This window comes from Oryzias latipes, chromosome 1 (assembly GCF_002234675.1).
Source record: "Oryzias latipes chromosome 1, ASM223467v1".
Lineage (NCBI taxonomy): Eukaryota > Metazoa > Chordata > Actinopteri > Beloniformes > Adrianichthyidae > Oryzias > Oryzias latipes.
This window is the reverse complement of record NC_019859.2, coordinates 16,583,537-16,604,254: the sequence shown is the minus strand read 5'-3', so window position 1 is coordinate 16,604,254 and position 20,718 is coordinate 16,583,537. Positions and strand designations below refer to the sequence as shown.

Here is a 20,718-nt window from a genome sequence, read left to right as displayed (position 1 = left end):
ATGATGTGTGTGAGTATGCGATGAGAGGAGCGAGAGGGTAACCTGGAGAAGTGTGTCTGTGTGTGTGTGTGTGTGTCTGGCTGTCAGTGACTGCATGAGAGCAGGCGTTACTGATCTCAGACTTCTCTGGTTCTCTGGCTTCTCTGGACTTCTCTGAGCTGCAGAAGGCTCAGCAGCCAAGGTCAGGAAGTCACTGCTGGTTGCTTCAGAAAGCATTGACATGCTGTACCGGCACGCAACATGCAGTGGACTAGTTTGCTTTTGCTAAGAGTTAACACTAATCCTCACATTCATTTTAACGTGGATCAGGGGTGGCAGCTACTTCTCTTCGGTTATAGTTCTTTGATAACGTTAATTTAAACTTTTTAAAATAATATCTTCCTGACCTGGGTTTTTTATAAAGGTTTTGTGAGAGGGTCTATGTAAAGTAGACCTACAACAGACAGAAACTGAAATGTTTCAACCTGTGACAACTTAAATGAAAGAGAATCATGACTTAGCCATTAAATTCCACTTTTAATAATGCATCCCAACATCTGATTTATTAACTGTCTGTGTGATAGTGCTTTTTTGTGTTTAGGCATTGATCATGCTTGCAGAGAAGAGATAATGGAGCACTATGAAGCCTGCAGTCAGATTCAAGGCTATTCAATTAAAAAACATATAAAAATCTATTCAAATCAAATACATACAGTTAGTAGAAACAAAACAAGTTGGGGCTGACTTGGGTGTCCCAGAATTATGTCTTTAGCTATATGCTTGTTTTATCTTAGACTGCTTGGGGTAATTTTAGGACATGTTTGGATTTTTCTCACCTGCTGTACTGTTAACCTTTCCTCTGGGTTCTCTTTTCCTCCTCAATCAATGCATGCATATGTCAGTGTTGCAGTCAATAAATTGTTTATTTTCGCTGGAGGTTTCTTCCATTTTTTCCAAGTTTTCTTTTCAAATTTGTCATATTGCAAGACTCTTAGATGTAATTTGTTGATCCCTTACAGAGGCATGTAAGGCATTTTTGGACAACCACAATCTTGACCTATTATGAATGAATTGGATCACAACAATTTAAAGTAATCTTAAAGGGCCTATATCCTGCTATTCTTAAGCCTTTCAGAGTAAACTATATCCATAGATATAATAATATATCACCTTTGACACACTAAAGAACAATTTTTTGTAAAATAGAAGTTATTTTTGCAGCTAATTTTCCTACACGAAAGTAAGACGACTCGATCTCTGAGGCACCGGCTTTCACTTTGTGTGGATGCCGCACTTTTCATGATGTCAACCTAGAGCTAGCCTGGGCAGTGTGTCTGTGTTTTGTCCACACAACAAACAACATCCAAACATTTGCAAAGATGGATGTGCATTTAAAGCATTTTGCTGATCATTGCTTACTCTGCAGAGAAAGTGGGTATGTATGTTAGCCTCGGGCCTAGCTGGCAGTGCAGACTCTCCCTGGAAGAGTCTGTTCCCCACTTTGTGACATCACAATGAGAGAGCCCACTCATTTTTGTGGATTGGGAGGGGATGGTGCTCAGAGCACAGGTTTTCAGAGGAATACTCAGAAATGTGTTAATGGATCAAAATACCGCAATGGGGTTGTTTTTTCGTGATGAATGAACATTAAAATACACAAAAAAGCTAAAAAAATAATATTGCTAGATATAGGCCAAATTATTTGCTCGGTTTGATGCTTTCCTTGTGCATCACCTTGAGAGCACCTCAGCTGTGAACAGCCACTTTACAAACAAATCTGTGAGGATTTGTTGGGTCATGTTCTCATGGCACTCTGATCTTCAGGGCAACTGGACTTTAAAGGTTGATCAAGAACACTTTTCACTCCGTTTATAAATAACTTGAGCTAACCAAGCCTAGCTGACAAAATTCCCCAACCATTGTCAGAGCAGAAATCAATCCATTAACCCTTGTGCTATCTTAGATGACCCCATTCTTACATTGACGTGTTCTCCCTACCATGACAAAGGTGGATAAAGGTGGAAAGATTTCATGTAATCCATGGACACCAGTGAAGATCACAAATCATTGAAGAAAAAAGGTTCAACGCACTGTCTAGTGGGTCTAGATGACCCAACTCCCAATGTTAAAGTGCCTAGGATAGCACAAGGGATAAAATGTTCAGACTCTCTTGTTTTTTTCAAAATTGCTCATAAGAAAAATGCTTCCCTCTATGTCAGTTCCTTCTGCTTTCTCAAAACAAAAAAACTCATCTGGGATAAAACGAATACCAACAATCTCACCTTGTAGATTTTTTATCATTTAAACATCACTGATTCACTTTCAATAAAAAACAGCTTTTTCCATCTCGTGCTTTCAGTTTCAACCTTTCCAGTATCTGGTTTCTGTGGATTAGGTTGATCTCAAAAGGTCATGAACAGGCTGTTCAAAGAAAATCTGGACAGAGTTTTATCAAAAGTTCTAAACAGCCCACACAGATACACATCAGCTGTCAGACTAACAGCTGCCCCCTCTGAAGATTTGCCACTTTAAAATCAGCACTCGATAATACGTGAGGATTTGCTGTGTTGCTGTTCAACTTATCGTTCCCCATCAAACGGCTATTTTATGAGCAGCTTGCATATTGTGTATCATTTCCCCCCAATTCTTGATCAACATCTGATACGTGAGCAAAAGCATGGGTGGAAGGGGTCTTCACGCTGTCTGATGGTGGTGTTGATTAATGGTGTTCATGATTTAGCACCTGCTGCTTTGATGCAGGCAGTGAGAACCTGTTCTCAACTCGCTCACATGAGCCCTGTCCACAAATTAAATGCTTGCCTCAATTTATCGGCTTTGTGTCTCTTGAGTCCATCTGTGATACGGATATAACTACAATTGCACAGAAAAATTACTTTTTTGAATTATGTTTTTTGTATAAAATTTATTTTTGATTTGTTACTTTAGTTTAGAAAAGTTTTCATTTATAACCACAAAAAGGATGTAACTGTATCTAATGAATATGTGCTTGAGTCATAAAGAAACAGAGATCTTGTTTATATGACACAACTAGGAATATTTTTCAATTTTATTTTACTTCATGTGTCTTTTTACAGACAATTTCCCAAAAATGTAATACTCTTATTATGTAATAATCCATTTGTTTTCTTATATTTGGTCATATTTATCAATGCTGGTCCTCAAGATATTTATGTTTAAAAGAAGCCAGTCGGTTCTCAGGATTTTATTTAATAAGGGTCACACATATAAAAGCTTGGGTGAAGTTTCTTAAGCTGATCAGAAATCTTACATCATGTTTGTTTTTATGTTTAGTCCTAACACAAAAATAACTACAGCTGTTCAGCAAATGCAGAGGAGTGCATTCTTTCCCACTAAAATGCAGTGTAGTATTAGAGGACATAAAGTGATACACATAGAAATACAAACACAAAGTGAAAAAGTTCCAAAAACTGAACTTTGTTTCAAAAAAGTGTTAAAATTGGGTTCTTCTTGTGCTCTTGGGACAGTTTTTTTCCCTTTAATGTGTGTTCTTTACTTTGTCGCAGGCAGGAGTAAACGTTGAAAGGGGGACAAAGATTTAGTATTGGCGGCCTCTGTCCTTGATACTGCTGTCGGTGTGCCCTCTACACGCAGCAACTGTTAGCCCACCCCCCGCCGCCTGGCTGCATACCACCAATCTGGGGTCCTGTCCAGGAACAACACTTGTGTCTTAAAAAACCTAGACAGACACCCAACAACTGGATCATCTTTTCGCAGGACACCCTGATTCAGCATTTCTCTCTCTTCAACACCAAACAGTCGCTTACTTTGTGTTCCTCAACTTTTGTTTTAACAGTGGCTGAAGGTTTGATGTGAGCCCAGCATCAAAAAATATGATCAGGACAAACATCTGCAACGGAAGGCATGGCCTTCTTTTGGCTGAGTGGCACTCACTGATGGCGAATACTTCTGTCCATCATGTTGACAGTTGTTTCAGTGAGTGGGAACAGCCCTGAAGGCATGCTTGCATGCGAAATTGTTACAAGCTTCATCGTGGTCAAATGTAGAGAGGCTTAGGCACTTGGTTCAGATTATCCAATGTTATGTGACAATCTATGTTTCCCAAAACTTTTACATTTTAAATAATGATTTTTACTCTCAGCACTGCTCAGAAATGAGCAAGACTCAATGCTGGTTTTTTCTTCCTATTTTGTATATAAGTACTCGGAGATTGTCCATGAGACCAGAGATCAGCTGTAAAACTGACCAAGTCTATATTATGCTGTTGAGTAGTATCATCACAGAAAAATAATCTCTTAAGTATTTTTGGCTGCACTACCCCAAAACCATGTAATTTAAGGTAAAGGAAAGATTTACAACTTATCTTGTAAAACAAATATTTTGCTTTAAAATGTCCTTGTAATGGAGCTCTTATTTCTCTGCCGTGTCCTTAATAATTTTAAACTTTTCAACCATCCAGAAAGAACTGCCTACATTTTTATCAGTATAATTTTTATAAATTACATTTTCACAACAAAATATGGTGTACTCCACATAATTAGTTCCATTCTACAGAGCACCTGTAGGGATATTGAAGAAGAAAAAAACCTTCGTAAAAAAAAAATCTAAGTTAAGAAAAAAAGAAAAAACAAACTAGTTAGTCTACTATGGAGCCCCTAAAGGTACATTTTAGGGCAGGGGTCGGGAACCTATGGCTCGCGAGCCATATATGGCTCTTTTGATGGTCACATGTGGCTCGCAGACAAATCTTTAGTTATACTTTTATTTCATTAGACCAGTCCCTCTCGGGCGCGATGCGATGCAAGAGGCGCGCAGTAGTAGCGGTGCTTGGAGAGAAAAATCTGCGCACTTTCAGTTTACTATTATCTATTATTTCACAGAGTTTGCACCAGCCGGAAACCTGTGAATTGACGTGCCTAAAACTGCGCGCTCCCGTCTCTGAGAAAGAGCGCGCAATTGCGGGGACAGGACGTCTGAGGAAGAAAGCAGAGGGTGGGGCTGAGGTGTTGTGGGGACAGGCAGCAGGTGAATCGCGCAGGGATTGTAAAAACGTAAAACCCGCTTCCCGTCACTCACTGCAGCGTGTCAGTGTGTGTTTGGCTCCGCGTCTGCATGTGATAAGAATGTCTCACATCTACAGAACATTCAGACCTACGATCACGTTTAAAGTCTCAACGCCTGCGTGAAGCAGAAACTCACCACGTATCAACCGGACTAAACCATCAGCAAAACCACCACGAGAAATACTCATCATTTATTAGCAACAGCATAACAATGTTTTTAAAAAGAATCCACAGACTTATTGTACTTTAAAAATGTTGAAATTACATCAAAGCACACATTCACTTGTATAATTAGTTTTAAACAAATTGTCGCGGACTGAGTTTAACTTGGCTGCTGGGCCGCGTTAAAAGTTCTGGAGTTCATTGAACGCATCAAGAAGAGATCTGATTGGCCCTCAGTTCTGTCGCTCAGCCTGTTGTTAGGTAATTTGGACCAATGGGGTTCAGCTACGGGCCGAATAAGGAAAATGGGAGGGCTGGAGCGGGAGCAGGGGAATAAAGTTGGGAGAAGTGCTCTCGTCTCAGCGGGAGAGATTCAGGAGTTGCTGAATTAATTGTACGGCGTTTGTTGCGGTCTGCAGTAACCAGAATAAAAAAACCTTAAAAAAGGGTAGGGTTTCCGTGCCTCAGTGTGGGAAAGGGACACTACATTGTTGTATGGCTCTTTCGAAATTACATTTCAAAAAATGTGGCGTTTATGGCTCTCTCGGCCAAAAAGGTTCCCGACCCCTGTTTTAGGGGAAAAAAAACAATTAAAGTAAAAAAAAAATCTAAGTGGTGCTCACCAGTTAGGTTTTTTTTACCTTGATTGTTTTTTTTATTTAATTTTTTTAAACTTTGATTTTTTTTTTCTTCAATGTTCCTTTAAGGGCTCCAAACATTTCCGCTTTTCAACCTAAATCAAAGTACATTAGGATTAGAATATTATTTCGTCCCCAGCAGGGGAGTGATTCCAGATTCTGTGCTCCTGTACTTGGCTGTGGACGTCGTTTTGCGCCCCCAGCCGTCCCCCAACTCCATCTGGATGAAGCTCATCTGCTGGACTATTTAAACGTAGAGTTAGATAAGCTAAATCCTCTGCAGGAAGAGTTCTGGCACATCGCCTGTCTGTCTTGGGGAAGGATCCCTCCTTCATGTTGACACCCCTGATGTTTCTTCTTTTTACCAGAATCCGTTTATTTAGAAGGTTTTCCTTACTGCGAAGGAGGGTCGAAGGACATAATTGTGTCTTTTGTTTCAAAAATAAAAGCGCCCTGAAGTGGAGCTGTTCTTCCAGGAGTGCTGAAAACGTTTATTCAGCAAATCAAAACTTAAAATCCTTTTCTCCATCTTGGTGGACTGTCATTCTCCTCTCTGTGTGTTTATCTCTATCTGCACCCCCACCCACCCCAACACTCAGACATTCACGCAGGACCTCCCCATGCCCACCCCCCACGCCCCCTCCCGGTTTCCCGTCGCCCCCAGCTTGCAGAGTTTTCCGTCCAGTGTCAGAGTAACATCGTAAACGAGGACCACCTGACGGTAATATCCCGGCCTGAATGGAAGCAGCGGAGGAAACTCTCACTTACCGAGATGACACCGGACTTCACGGGAAGCTGCACAAGAAGGGCAATCCGAAAGCCAGGAGCCCCGCCGCCGCCGAGACGAACCGCGCCGAGTCCAACTATGTGGATCTGGACATGAGAGCTGGGGGGCCCACCACGGTTAAAGTCACTTTCACCGGCGAGGGGAACCAGCTGTCCGTTATCAAGTGCCCGAAGCCCGAGGAGAAGAAAGAGATCACCGAGGAGGAGGAGCCGTCAGAGGACAGTCTGGAGCGCGGCCCCGGGACGCAGCCGGTGCTGGAAACTCTGACCAAACTTCCCGATGTGGACTCCGGGAACAACAAGGAGCCAAGCGGGTGCAGCGAGGATCTGCAGTACACCGACATTTATCTGAACAGCAAGACAGATTCGGACGACGCGCTGTCCGAGCATTGCGGCTCCGACGCCGTGGAGGATGAGTCCCACTATATCACGACGCACGAAATCCAGCTGACCGAGCTCGACCACGACGTGGATTACGACTTGGGCAGAGGAGCCTGCTGGGACTTTGAAGACGACAACCTTGTCTATTCTTTTGTGGATTATGCTTCATTTGAAAGCGACGACACCCAGGAGGGAACTTTGGTTCTGGAGGGAAGGAGTCAGGCCAAACAAGTGCTGTCCACTCTGACCGGAACAGTCAGCACCGAGCAGGAGGACAGTGATCTCTGTGACTCGGATAAGTGCATCAGCTCTGATGAAAGTGTGAGCAAAAGCCTGAGGGAAGACACGGGGAAAATTCACCTGTCCATACAAACCTCCTCCAGAGGTGGGAATGACCCCACGGGTGCTTTTGACGACAGAACCCAGGGGTACGCAGCGCACTTTGGAGACAGACGACATTTCTCTTTAGTGAGCTCTGGCGCCAGAGCAGGGCCCCTGTGCGATAGGGGCCAATATTTCATCCCCGCTCCAGGCCGTCAGCACCTTGCAACGAAGCTGAGACGGAACGATATCAATGACTACTCCAGCGGAGCGTCCAGCTCCATCAGTGAACTGGACGACGCTGATAAAGAGGTGCGTAACTTGACAGCAAAGTCTTTCCGAAGCCTGGCGTGTCCCTACTTTGATGCCATTAATTTTAGCACGTCAAGCGAGTCCTCCTTGTCGGAATATGGTCTGAATAAATGGTCAGCTTACGTGGATTGGAATTGTGGAAACATGCGCGCTAAAGAGCGCAGCGTCATTGCGCAAAAGAGCACAACTCTAGAAATGAATAGGACTGTGGAAAATAGGAGACATGATTCTAGGGGCGGAATGGAAGCTCCACAAACCAAAGTGGAGGCCCTGAACAAAAGTACATATTCCAAACAGCCTGCGTCCTCTACTCAGAAGATCCATCTGACAGATCCCCAGCAGGTGCAGCGTGGAGTCACGTTCAATTTCCGCTGTAATGTTGAATCTCCAAACGCACACAGGGACTCCAAATGCTCCGTGAAGGCGCGCTCGGGTTGTGCTTTGCAATATCGAAGCACAGACAGCACGGGGGACACGCACAAAAAGGCAATTTTTGCATCGAGTCTGTTGAAAAACGTAATTTCTAAAAAGATGCAGTTTGAGCAGGAACGCAAGATGGAGAGGGGAGAAATCTGTGATACACACCCAGCAGTCTCCCCTTGTTTGCATATAAAAGACCCAGATCAGCCGAGAGACAAATGCAGATGTGTACACAGGCAAATGTCAGAAACAGGCTCAGCTTTTACTGTAAACTCTCTTGATGAGGGAGGCAGACTCAGCTCCTTTGGGTCTACAGAGGAGACCACAGACAACAAAACTTCCGAAAGGCGAGAAGATGATTTAAAAACAGCTGCAGCCGAAAGCCAAAGTTGTTCGTTTAATGAATATAAAGAAGACGATCCACCGCCTGGAAAAGAGGTTTCTTCTGTGGGTGATGCACAGACAACAGGAAATGAAAGACTGGACTCCAGCAGCATGCTGACCAAACTGCTTTTTGTGCCCAGCTGCCAACTCCTAACAAAGGACAGGGACATCACTGGCGATCTGACACAACACACGTGTGATAAGGGTGCAGTAAATGAGCTCAAAAAGAGAAATGAAGGAAGCCCGCAAGGCAAAGAGGGAAAGGAGAAGAACTCACCTGAAATAAAAATATGCCTTAGGAGTATGAAAGAAGACAAAGGCTGCACACTAAACATTGCACATCTATTGACCCCCCAAATTAGTAGCAATATTAACACCCTTAGGGTTGGAGATGATAATAAATCCCACGTTTTAACTGCAGGCGATAAAGTTCCAAACTTCACTGTAAGAGATATAAGAGACACCAAGTGTAAGTTCCAGACGCCGATCTATCATGTTAGGGATGTGCGGAAATTGGTCAAAAGCTCATATCGCTTCATTTCGTTGGATAAAAGTGACAATAAATGTGAAAAGGTGGAACCGAAGGTCCAAACGGAGCCAGCAAAAAATGGGTTACCCTCTACAATAAGGATCAAATGCAACTCTGTAAAAACAAACATTCAATCAGAGACAAGTCAGGCATCACACAGACAAGAAGCAGACAGGCAACACGAAAAACCCCAAAGTGACAATAACCCTTTGGCTTGTAGCAGTGGCAGACTGCCCACAGCACCAAACAAGCAGGTCAACTTGGATCCATTTGAGTCTAATCCTGAGGTCAAACTGGCAAAACAAAAGCAGGACACGTTTCTTTGTGAGACAGCAGAGAAGAGAAGTGAGGCTCCAGTAAAGCAGGGTGCACTGGAGAAGCTAAAAGCTGCAGTCAAAACAATGGAGCAGCTTTATGTTTTTGATCGAAACGAATGGAAGCGCAAAACTCAAGCCCCGCACCCGGTAACTCGCAGCCACGTTCTGTCAGTTATTACCAGTGAGGAGCCTGAGAATGCTGAAAGAACTCCCCAGTCTTTGATCAATACTACAGAAACAGAAAAGAGAAGTACAAACATCATACATGTTCCATACTATAATGACACATTTAAAACAATTCCCCAGGAAAACAAAACTTTTACAAACAAAAGCATCCTTCATTTTGGAAACAGAACCTCAGTCGGCGTTAACTCAGAAAGTGTTCCCGATCCATCAAGGTCTCCTCTGCAAACACCACCTGCTATTAAAAACTCCAAGACACCAACGGCTCCACTGTCGGTGAAAATAGAGCCGGCGAAACATGGCAAGGTGGAGCAGGGACAGTCCAAAATCAGCCCCAGTAATCCCACTGTCACACAAGGCTGCTCGGACTCTGAGAACTATTTAACCATTCCCGGGCTGGGCCATGCAAATGAAACCAAACTGCTAAATCGAGAGTCTGCTTTGATGGAGGGGTCTTCAGGCCTTGGTTGTGCTGGTGCAGATCCTTTAAAGGGATCTGAGACAAAGAAGTCTCCTTTGTTCTTGGAGCATCCTGCTGCGTCGATCTACCATCGTTCCACAGCAGTGACAAGCCCGCAGAAACAGCACCAGGTGTTATGTTTCACTTCTTCTGCCCTGAACGTCTCCCCCACACCGTCTGCTGGAGACGCAGCCCCGCAGACCCAGAGGAAGATGCTTTTAGATCCCACAACTGGACATTATTACCTGGTGGACACCCCCTTACAGGTCACCACAAAGAAACTGTTTGACCCTGATACGGGCCAGTATGTGGAGGTGCCTATGCCCCACTCACCTGTGGCTCCTGTTACACCCGTGCATCTCTCCTTGTCCCCTTTAGCCCTCAGCCCACCAGCATACACCCCCACTTACATGATCTATCCCGGCTTCATCCCCTCTCCCACCTTAGCAACTCAGGCGATGATGTCACAGTCGCCGTGTCACTCAGAGGAAGCAGCTGGAGAAAATGTCAAAAACTCCAAAGATGCATGGCTGGAGAGTGCCGCTGCAGGGGCAGAAAGCGCATATTATAGTGCAACAAGAGAAGCTCACCAAGGGCCGCTACACTTACCCGTAAGCCTGGGACACATAACAGCCAGAGGAGACGCAGCGAGGTCGGACAGAAAGCCGCTGATCAGCATCACAACGCAACAAGGTCCAAGGATTGTCGCTCCTCCTTCATTTGATGGGAAGACAATGAGCTTTGTAGTCGAGCATCGGTGACCAAGAGACGTTGTCTTCATACATGTAAGTAAATCAACTCTGCAAGATAGTTCAGAGCATATGTTTACTGAATGCTCAGCAGTGTTCCCTCAAGTGACCTTTCTTTTGGATGATGCTCAGAAAAATTTTTCATAGCTATGATGATGATGGCTGTGACAATGATGATAATCTTTTATTTCTGACATATACTTTAAAAAGGAAAATAAGACAAGAAAAAAAATACAAGAAATATTGAAAGGGAGTGAGAAGTTGTAAAATCATAATAAATTCTCTCCCACACAGCCTAACTTATTACCACACACGATATTTATTATAGTCCTTTTCCCTCTCTAATAAGTTCAAATTTAGTTTCAGATACCCATATACACACATAAACTACACATATAGATAAATATACACATGGAAACATCCGGCACTCATTCTGTCATGATGAACACTCATTTTGTTCCATTTAAATATTTTTCCCCAACAAGTGCACCCACACATGATTCAAATTTATATTCACAATTATTTACAGATATATCACAGTTGATTTACGAATTGTGTATGTAAATATTTATTAATCACATATCTATATTTGTTCTTAAACTTATTTATGTTTGGATATTATTTCAACTTTATACTGGTTCTGTTCTACATGTGATGCAGAACAATTTAATCACAGCTGAGCCTTGAGACCTTTCAAAGTATTAATTAGGACTAGAAAAGTACTGAATTATCTTTTTTAGATAATTCGGAAGATAAGTCTTTTTTAGATAATTCCTTTTTTAAAGAAAGAAAGTAAGAAAGAAGAAAGAAAGGGCAAAAAAAGTATTTTTTGTCAACAAATAAAAAAATGTGACAAATGAAAGTAAAAAATCCAACTATGATCATATATTTTCTAAAAAATAAAATCAGCAAGAATTACTTTATTTAGGCAAAAATAAGAAATTGATAGAACCAAAATGAGCTAAATTTGTACATTTTAAAAAATTAGCCATTTTAACAGCAGCATGCCAGGCTAATAGAAATGCAGTAGCTTCTTGACAGGTAATCTGATTCCTCTGAGCTGTTGGGAGATTGGGTTTTCATGCAGTGCTCTGAACTTTTTCTGCTGTTCCCATCTGCGGTGTATTTTACTTGTGTGCAATGTGTTTGTTAACGACACCTTCCTACGTTATAATCAGTTGCTGCTCAGTAGTTTGAAAAGACTGACCTAAAACTTTATACTTCATTATTAATCTACTGCAAGTGTCCATCATAACAGGTGAAGATTCATTCATTCATTCATCTTCTTCACCGTTTATTCCCTTTCGGGGTCACGGGGTTGCCGGAGCCTATCCCGGCCACTTGGGCGTAGGCAAGGGATTCCCTGGACTGGTCGCCAGTCTGTCGCAGGGTAGAATATCTTCAACCACACATCCATTCACTCTCACACTCACACTTATTGGACAATTTAGAGTTGCCAATCAACCTACGAAGCATGTTTTTGGACAGGTGAAGATGTGTTGATTTAATCCAGGGTACACCAATCCCCACTACCACTCAGTTTTTATCTTATTTACAACAAGATTTTACATAATTGTATTGTTTATTATTATTTTTAGGATGCAATATTGTGAGAAAAGATTATGCAAACTGTACAGCCAGAAAAAATATTTGCATTTTAAGATTCTTTCTGCAAAATTGAAGTTTAAAACTTGGAATATACTTCAATATCTCAAATGTTGAAGCATATTATACTAACTAAGATAAAGAAGAAGTAAGATGGATTTGTAAGTTTTTTGAGATAAAAAAAACTTTGGGTGTTAGTGTTGTAGGCACTGTATGGTACACCACTTTGGACTGCAATTACATTTTGTGTGGTACTTTGACTTGTGTTGGCATTCAGGTCAAATGTTTACAGATGAAAATACAACTAATATTTTGCTATTGTTTGGACACTTTAAAATACAAAAACCCTGTAATTGAGAATTTTTTTTAAAGGAATACATTTTGCAAGACATAAATCAACCTATAATGTGGCTCAACAGTTTCATGAACTGATATGACACTATGCTGATTATTGCTAATTCATTCACACACCAACATACTGAGCATGCTTAGAGTCTCGCTATGTTTGCCCCCAGATCTAGTTTCAAATTCATCTGATCAAGCTTTTCCCTGCAAACATCCTCCGTTTTTTGGCTCATTTTGCTACACTGAATTGGCGATAAATAAAAAATCTCTTTCGAATTTAACCATTATTAATATTATCATACTATAATGAGCATAAAATCAAGAAACATTGCACAACTTCAACTTTTATGTAACATCTCCTGCTATATTTCTTTATGCTGCCATATTTTGTCACACTGCTGCATGCTGCAGGCTAACACCCCCCCCCCGGAAATTCAAATCAATTCTCACTTTCTGACGCCATCACATATGTACACGCACACATACACAGAAGTCTGTTTTGAGCTAATGTGTCAGAGCAATAACACAACTGTATAAGCCTGGGGGGGATACATGTCAGCTGGGTGCGTGGTAGGGAGGGGCCTTGTGGGAGCTGAGTAGAGGTGTGAGGGGAACACGGCTTGTGTGTGCGTTCACGGCGATGTGGCGGGGGGGGGGACACGGGGGCATGGCTGGGATAGTGATGCAGGTGGAAAAGGTCAGGCAATGCAAAGTATTTGTTGTGCTGATGCAAAAGCTGGGACAGCTGCTCGGGGAGATCAGATGCGGCTGCAGCTCCAGCTTGGAAGTGAGTCCACCCGACTGTGAGGGGGTCTACTTTTTATAGCCCCCTCCCCCTAGTCCTATTCCATAATGGGAAGAGGGAGGTGGAGTTCACTGCTGACCTCCATAACTTCTGTGTAATCAAATTGAGCAGCAGTTTCTCAACTGTATTTGGATAAAATTAGTTAAAATGTGTTGTCATTTCAAGAGTGTCTGATTTATTTCTTTTTTTTCTGTCTTTAGATATATCTGCTGACGAATATATCCTCACTCACTGTAAGTGCAGTTCACCCCCCCACCCCCCCCATTGGGATCAACTCCCAGGACTGCACCAACCCGCTTTACAGTTTTTTATGACGTTTATCAATGTTTTTTGTGTGCAATGCAATACTTTGAAATAGCAAAATGTCAAGTCCTCCCATTGATATTCTCTGGCTTTGTGACAATTTCCATTCAGGCGCTGTCTGGGTCTCTGATTTCTGTTTCAATGCTATTTCTGCCCTTCAGTCAGTTCAAAAGGAAACAAGGCAGCGTGTTATAGTGAAGTGTTGATATATTTTAGCCAAGCTACCTCTCAATGAGATTATTGTTACCACACATTACAAAACAATCATGTAATTCATCTAAAGCTTTAAATATGATTTAGTATTTCCTAAAAGATGAACACAGTGTTTGAGTAATAAAGCGGTGTAAGTCAAAACACTTCAGTGAATGTCCATTTGTTAGTACATTTACTGACTGATGTTGTAATGATGGATCAACTACCGTTACTATTTACTGTTAAGAGACTTGAGTTATCAGAGAAACATGGATTATTGTGAGAAGCACCTTCTTAATGTTTGTTTCCTGCAACAAACTGTAGCGTTATTCTACGGAAGCATATTGTATTCAATAAAAAAAGGTGTTTTGGTTTTTGTTTTAAAAAGCAGAGAGCTACAAACGGGCTGGCTGCCAACCTCATCTGCTCATGAAAGCCATAAGATGACCTGAAACTTGAAGTCAAAAAGCCACTATGTGTCTGTGTCCTCGACATGATCCGTGTCCGTTTTGTTAATGTGCTCGCCACAATATCGACAGTCTGTTTTGTCCTTCCTAATTACTTCAACCACGAACATTACCGAGAAAAATTTTGGGGAAGCATTAAATACAGAATTCAACTGTATGAACAGTTTATTTTTGTTTAGGGTGATGCTGAAAACGAGTTACAGCCAGAGTTTTTCGATAAATAGGATCTGCTTGTTTAAAGCCGTGAGGTTTGGAGTGATTTGGAAAATGTTCAATGAAATATCTTTAAAAAACAGCAGAATTATTTAAAAAGAAATTAACAAATTATCATGAAAAGAAACATATCAAAAAACAAACAAAAAAAGAATCTCATAAACCAGAAAAAATGATGACAAAAAGTTATAAGAAATATCTTGAAATACAAAAAGATCTAGAAAATCATTGCAAAAATATCTTAAAAAACAGGCTGCATGCTCTGTAATGTTTGTGGATGAAGCAAATAGGAAGAATGAAACAGGCTGGTGATGTCATGACCCACACATAATAAACAAACGGGACACGGATCGCGTCTTACACAGACACTCTGTGGCTTTTAAGCTTTTAAGTCCAGCTCATCTTATATTTTTCATGAACAGATGAGGTTAGTGCCCAGCCGGTTTGTAGTTTTTTGCTTTTGTTGTTCAAAAAAAATAGCTCAAAAAATCATAACAAAAAACACCTGTTTTTTTATTACATGTATTGAATACAATACATGTAGCTTCCATATTATTCTTTCCTGTCCTTTCAAATTGAAATACCAAATTCTAATTTTAGCGTGTGAACACGAATGCAACGGCGAAAAAAAGTAAGCAAAGCTCAATGATGATGTGATTTTTATTTGGTACCATTTCTAATTCATCACTTTAGCATTCCTTTCTGTGGTACAGAGAGCAGCCACATAAAATCCCGTAAAGTCGCACTGGCCTTCTTGTCAATTACTATCAACAGTTTGGTGCATAAGTGTCAATTTGTGCCCGGGTTTATGCTGAGTCTGTATAGTTTGATCAAAGAACAATGAAGACTGTATGCTAGCATAGATTTTGTGTGTTTGTTGTTGTTTTTAATAATATGTTATCAGTTCAGCTTGTTTTGATAGGTAGATGTTGGTGACCTTCAGATATGTAGTGCGTTGATGTGAAAGCTAAAAAAAAATCTGGTTTCATTTTGAAATAGTGCCAACATTTCCAGCAAGACATGTTTGTTTGGGTTCTAAAAAGTCCAGAATGTTATTGTTTCTTTTTTTTAAAATCTGAAATACGATGTGGACATTTGACGGCTTATTCAGATATTTGATGAAGACGTCAAAGAGCACACCCAGAAAACCCTAAAGGGAAGACGTGCCCTATTGCTTCAGGGTCCTTCAATGGAATTGTTTTGTATTTTTCCTTCCCCATGGCAGTGGATGACTGAGGAAATTGAAAACAAGTAGCAAGATCAGTTAGGGATCTGTTTATTTTATAGATTTAAAAGATCATAGATTAGGAGGAACAGAAGAACATTGCCTTTGTTTAAGATTAGATTACGGCATTTTCCATTAAAAACAAAAAAAATAGTGCAAGATCAACTTCGAGATTAGGGTCATGGAGAAAGAAAATTTCTGACTTTTTCTCAGAACTCTGCGATTATAGTCAGAATTTTTTTCTTTCTCCATGGTCCTAATCGTCTTCCGTAGTCAGATGTTACACCACTTTTTTAAAATATGGTTTTAACTTCACAGCACTGATTCAGTTACATATCTAAGCAGAGGGACCATTAGTCTGCAATGCGTGTCAAGTCCTACTAATAAAAAAACTGATGCATTTCAAATGAAAAATTGCAGTAATAAGCACTTAATTAATTAAAAATTAGTTTGAAAAAATGATTTATGTAAGTGAGTAATGGAGCTACATAACATGTGTATCATGTTGCCACGCAAACGTTCACAGTAAGATTTCCATGTCACTCGGTGGCTCAGGTTCTACCTTAAGTAAGCTCTTTGTCGTGACTTGCAAAATGCCACTAATTCCTGCTAAATATTTTGTGGGTTTACACTTTAAAGCACACTCCTTATAAGGGACAGGGGAGAGAGAAAATTAAAATATAAGTGAGCAGTTAGAATACACTGAGTTGATCCTGATCAGTGGTTCATGGCCCATTTAAAGTTGAAGCAAAAAGAAGTGCAGATAACTTCCTCCATTTTTTAATTAAACATGAGCAAATGTGTCCATGGTTGTTTGCGGTGAGCTATGTTCGGCATTCAGGCATTCTGTGAGTACTGTTTGCTGCAAACAGGGTCACAGACTAAACAAGTGTGAAGTGTGACTTTACACACACCACACGGTAATGAAGGTTTTCTAGTCATTAAAGACATTATTTTTTTTGTGTGTCTGAGAAAACAAGGAAATGTCCTGGCTACTAAGACTCCCCCCATTTAAAATAATGTCATTAATGACTTTCCCTTGAACAGATACACATTGTCTGTCCTGTTTCCATTTGAAAATACTGCTGGGCTTTATTTGGCATTTTTGTTTCATTTAGGTTTTTTAAGCTCTCGTGTAGAAATAAAGACTGCAGTTTTACTATTTCTCTAGTGCATGTGAAAACTATAAAGAAAGGTATGTGGAGCTGCTGGTCAGTCTATGTACTTCATGTATATTTAAACACTTTGCCTCAGTGAGAACTTGTTTTACAGAAATGAACTGCTCCAAAAATGATATTTGTTCTGAATCAATAGTCTTGAAAAGACTATTGTTAACAGTTAAATATGTTTTATCCTTCAAGCTAATTCATGTTGCAGTATAAGTAGATAGAGGGCTTTGGTTGTTTAAGAGTTTAAATAAACTCCACTGAAGATAAACTCTTTTATTTTATACTTTTAAAAAATTTGAATTTACAAAAAAACAACCAAAACCAAACAGACATTTTTTTTCTTTTTTTTTCAATATTTTAAGTAGCATAACAATAAATATTACAGTTTTTAACATCTTTTTTTGATGCAGTGTTAGCGTCTTGATGAAAGCACTTAATGTATTTACAGTACCACCGAAGTTAAATCCTGCATATGTAGATAATCGGGGCAATTGATGATTTCTTATAAAAAATGTCATGGATATTTTGCACAGCAGAACAGGTGGTGTTATGTGGTTTAAACCGTCATATAATGCATTATTTATAAATAGCAGACCAGCCCAAGCACATTTCTCATGTTATTTTACAGCATAAAATGACATACGAGATCGTTAGCAATAAAATAAAGCTGATGGCAGGCTGTCATGATATATACAGGTATATAAAATGACAACATTTATGAGCAATGAGTAATTTACATGATATGTCCTAATTCCTTGATGGAATTTTAGGCCAAAAAAACTGATAATAATAGTATTTTTATATTTAAGAGGGCTGAGTTTAGGTAGAATGAATTGGTTAGAGAGAAGTTAGTGTCTTTGGAACATAAGCTCGTGTTTGAATGACGTGTACTGATGGCTATAAATTCATGCACTGGAGAAGTCTGTTTTAATGACACTGTGGACTGTGACACGTGGCTGCCTCGGAAAAAGTAGGAGGTCAGGATGGAAGTGGAGGGAGGACTTGTTATGAGAAGTGAGTGCAGTGTTTGCACAAAAATGGAATGAAAGTAAGAGTTATGGCGAATGCGTGTTATGTAGACTGATAAGCCTACATATCCTTGTAATAAAGATTTATTTAAAATACAAGCAGTGCCTACATTTTTGTCTATGTTAATCAGTTAAAGGCCTTCTTGAAATAAAAACAGATGTTTGTTTTTTTTGTTTAAGACATAGGTGTCGCTTTCATGAAATATGAAGAAATATTATTTTAACAAACTATATTCTTTATATTGGAACCACAAGAGAAGGTAAAATCAGAGAAACAGGTAAAATATTAGGTATCCTTTTTCCAATTAAACTTTAGGTTTTTACTGCAAAATCTATCTATGCTCTGACAGTCAATCAATTGTATTTTTTTCAATCCTATGTCCTAACTTTAAAAAATAATTTATATTCCCATATATTTGTATGGACTGGTACATGGGAAACCAGGGTTCAATTCCCAGGGTGTGCAATGACCATCATCCAGTGTTGGTCCTTGGGCAAGACCCTTTGCGCCACTGCCTGATGTAGCCATAAGGGGACCCAAATCTGGGCCTCCCTGTGCCGGTCCCCAGTCTGAATAAAATACATCGTTGTCGGAGGGGCATCGGCATAAAAAAAATCTCTACCAGACCACCTGTGGAGACCCCTGAAAGTGTGGGTGACATGGCCTATTTTAATAAGCCAAAATATAGTAAATAGTTTCTATTTCATGTTGCGATTGTTTTTAATATTTTTCGAAAAAGAATAAATAGCGAAAAACGCAATATAAACAACGAGGACGGCCGCCGGCTTCACGCATTCCGCCGAATTCGCGCCGCCCTGTTTGTGACGTAACGAAAGGAAGACAAGGCAGACAACATGGCTAGCACCGATAGCGAAGCACAGAGTGATGCTACCGTCTCTATTAGCGATTTATCATCAGATGAACAGAAAGATGAAGAGGAAAGTTGCGGAGATTATCATGATGATGAGTCACTTTTGCAACCGTATCGATTCGAACCCTTTTGCGAAAGTGAGGAGGATATAGCAGAAAGTAGTAGGTCTAGTGATCATGCCGATCATGACGATAGCCAGCATGAAGATTCGGCTAGACTCCAGTAAGTCTAAAAAATGTATAAAATTAAATTACTCCACTTACCCTAAAATATACTCAAAATGTCCCCTTTTGGCCTAATCTAAACAAAGGTAAACACTGGTTTTCAACCCAATTTACAAAATAAATGTCACAAAATAAAAGTTTCCCAGATGGTACTACTCTTTAGTTAACAAAGTCACTGTATACCATTAACAACTGTGGAACATTAACAGTTTTACCCGTTTGAACCCGTTTGAAACCTTTTCTCGTGCGCGCGCGCGCGCTCACACACACACAGTTCAGTTTACTCACGGTACCGGCACCTCAAAAGCAAAAGAAAAAAAACGTTGCAGGCCTGTTGCTTCTCTTGCAAAACATTGAGTGCGTTGAAATACTCCAGTTGGATCCAAGGACAACAGAAAACACGACTACTTCGCCTCAATGTGATCCATCGTGATGCACACTAGCTTAGCAGCCTCCGCTCCCGACTCCAGCGCCGTCCTCTCCGACCCAGAAAACGGCTCGCTCGCTTCCAGCTCACCCGCCTTTCCTCGACTCAGAAGCCAAGATCCTCCTCCCAACTCTCCGTTCAAAATTCTTCGTTTGTGTCCCGGTTTTTGTCCCTTCGAAAACGCAGACTTCTCTCCTGCAGATCTGGAGGGAAAAATCCTTCGCCGTCCACCTTCTTGAACTTTCCCCTTTTCAGCAGCGTTTCTTGTTTGGGAATTTTATACACAGATACACTTTCAGTAGATGTATTGCTACATCCAGCTGCCACACAACGACTTGGCATGTTGATGATTAACAGATTTAAACACGAGAGAAACGAAGACTACCGGTTTTGTTTACATGCTGTCCGAAGCGGAACTGCGAAAATCAACGCCTTTCATGACGTCACAGGTCATATCGGGTTCACTTCCAGCCTGCGCTCTAGCGGCAGATCCAAATCTCTGATTCCTTCGAAAGATGTCTATTATTCATATGCTTCGGATTTTTTTCGACGCGAACTATTGGTATCAATAGAATCAGCGTTTAAAGGGCTTTTTTATTTGACAAAGTTGTTCAAAGCATGGCATCCACACTTGAAAGCAATAAAGTGGAAAGGCAAACGATAGCATTATATAACATAGATTTATTTGTGCACTCAAATGACCTAGCACGCAAAAGCTAGTGTCATTAAAAAGTTAAATGTTGCCCAGGAAAACTTCAAAAAGTTACAGAAATTTAATTTGGTTTGATAATTTTTTGTAAAGGTTTACAGCATTTTGACCCCTCTTGTTGATGGAAACTGTCAAGACTTGGTTGTGAAGGACCCAGATTCAGGAGACTTGCCCACATGACCAGAAAAAAAACCCCCAAAAAAACTAAAACATTACATAACAAAAGAAAATTAAACACGAGCACCAATACTAACAGGAACTGTTCAATTCCAAATAGGACCAAGCTAAAATGTTCAGTCAATTTTCAATAAAAGTATACATATATTTTATACATGAAAAGCTTCATCTTGCCAACTTTATTTCATCTGCTGCATCACATCCATCCCTGCATTCCAGGTCTGCAAAGACTCTGTGCCAACAAAAGTTCCAGTCAGGCATGTGGATGCGTGC

General features: G+C 40.5%; 1 protein-coding gene across 1 annotated transcript; it reads left to right on the top strand.

Moving 5' to 3' along the window:
• Positions 1-6,520: 6,520 nt before the first annotated feature.
• Positions 6,521-18,135, top strand: LOC105357479. The gene is made up of 2 exons (XM_011492527.3): positions 6,521-10,720; positions 13,640-18,135. The coding sequence occupies exon 1, from the start codon at positions 6,581-6,583 to the stop codon at positions 10,694-10,696; it is 4,116 nt and encodes a 1,371-aa protein (XP_011490829.2). The 5' UTR covers positions 6,521-6,580; the 3' UTR covers positions 10,697-10,720; positions 13,640-18,135.
• The last annotated feature ends 2,583 nt before the right edge of the window (positions 18,136-20,718 follow it).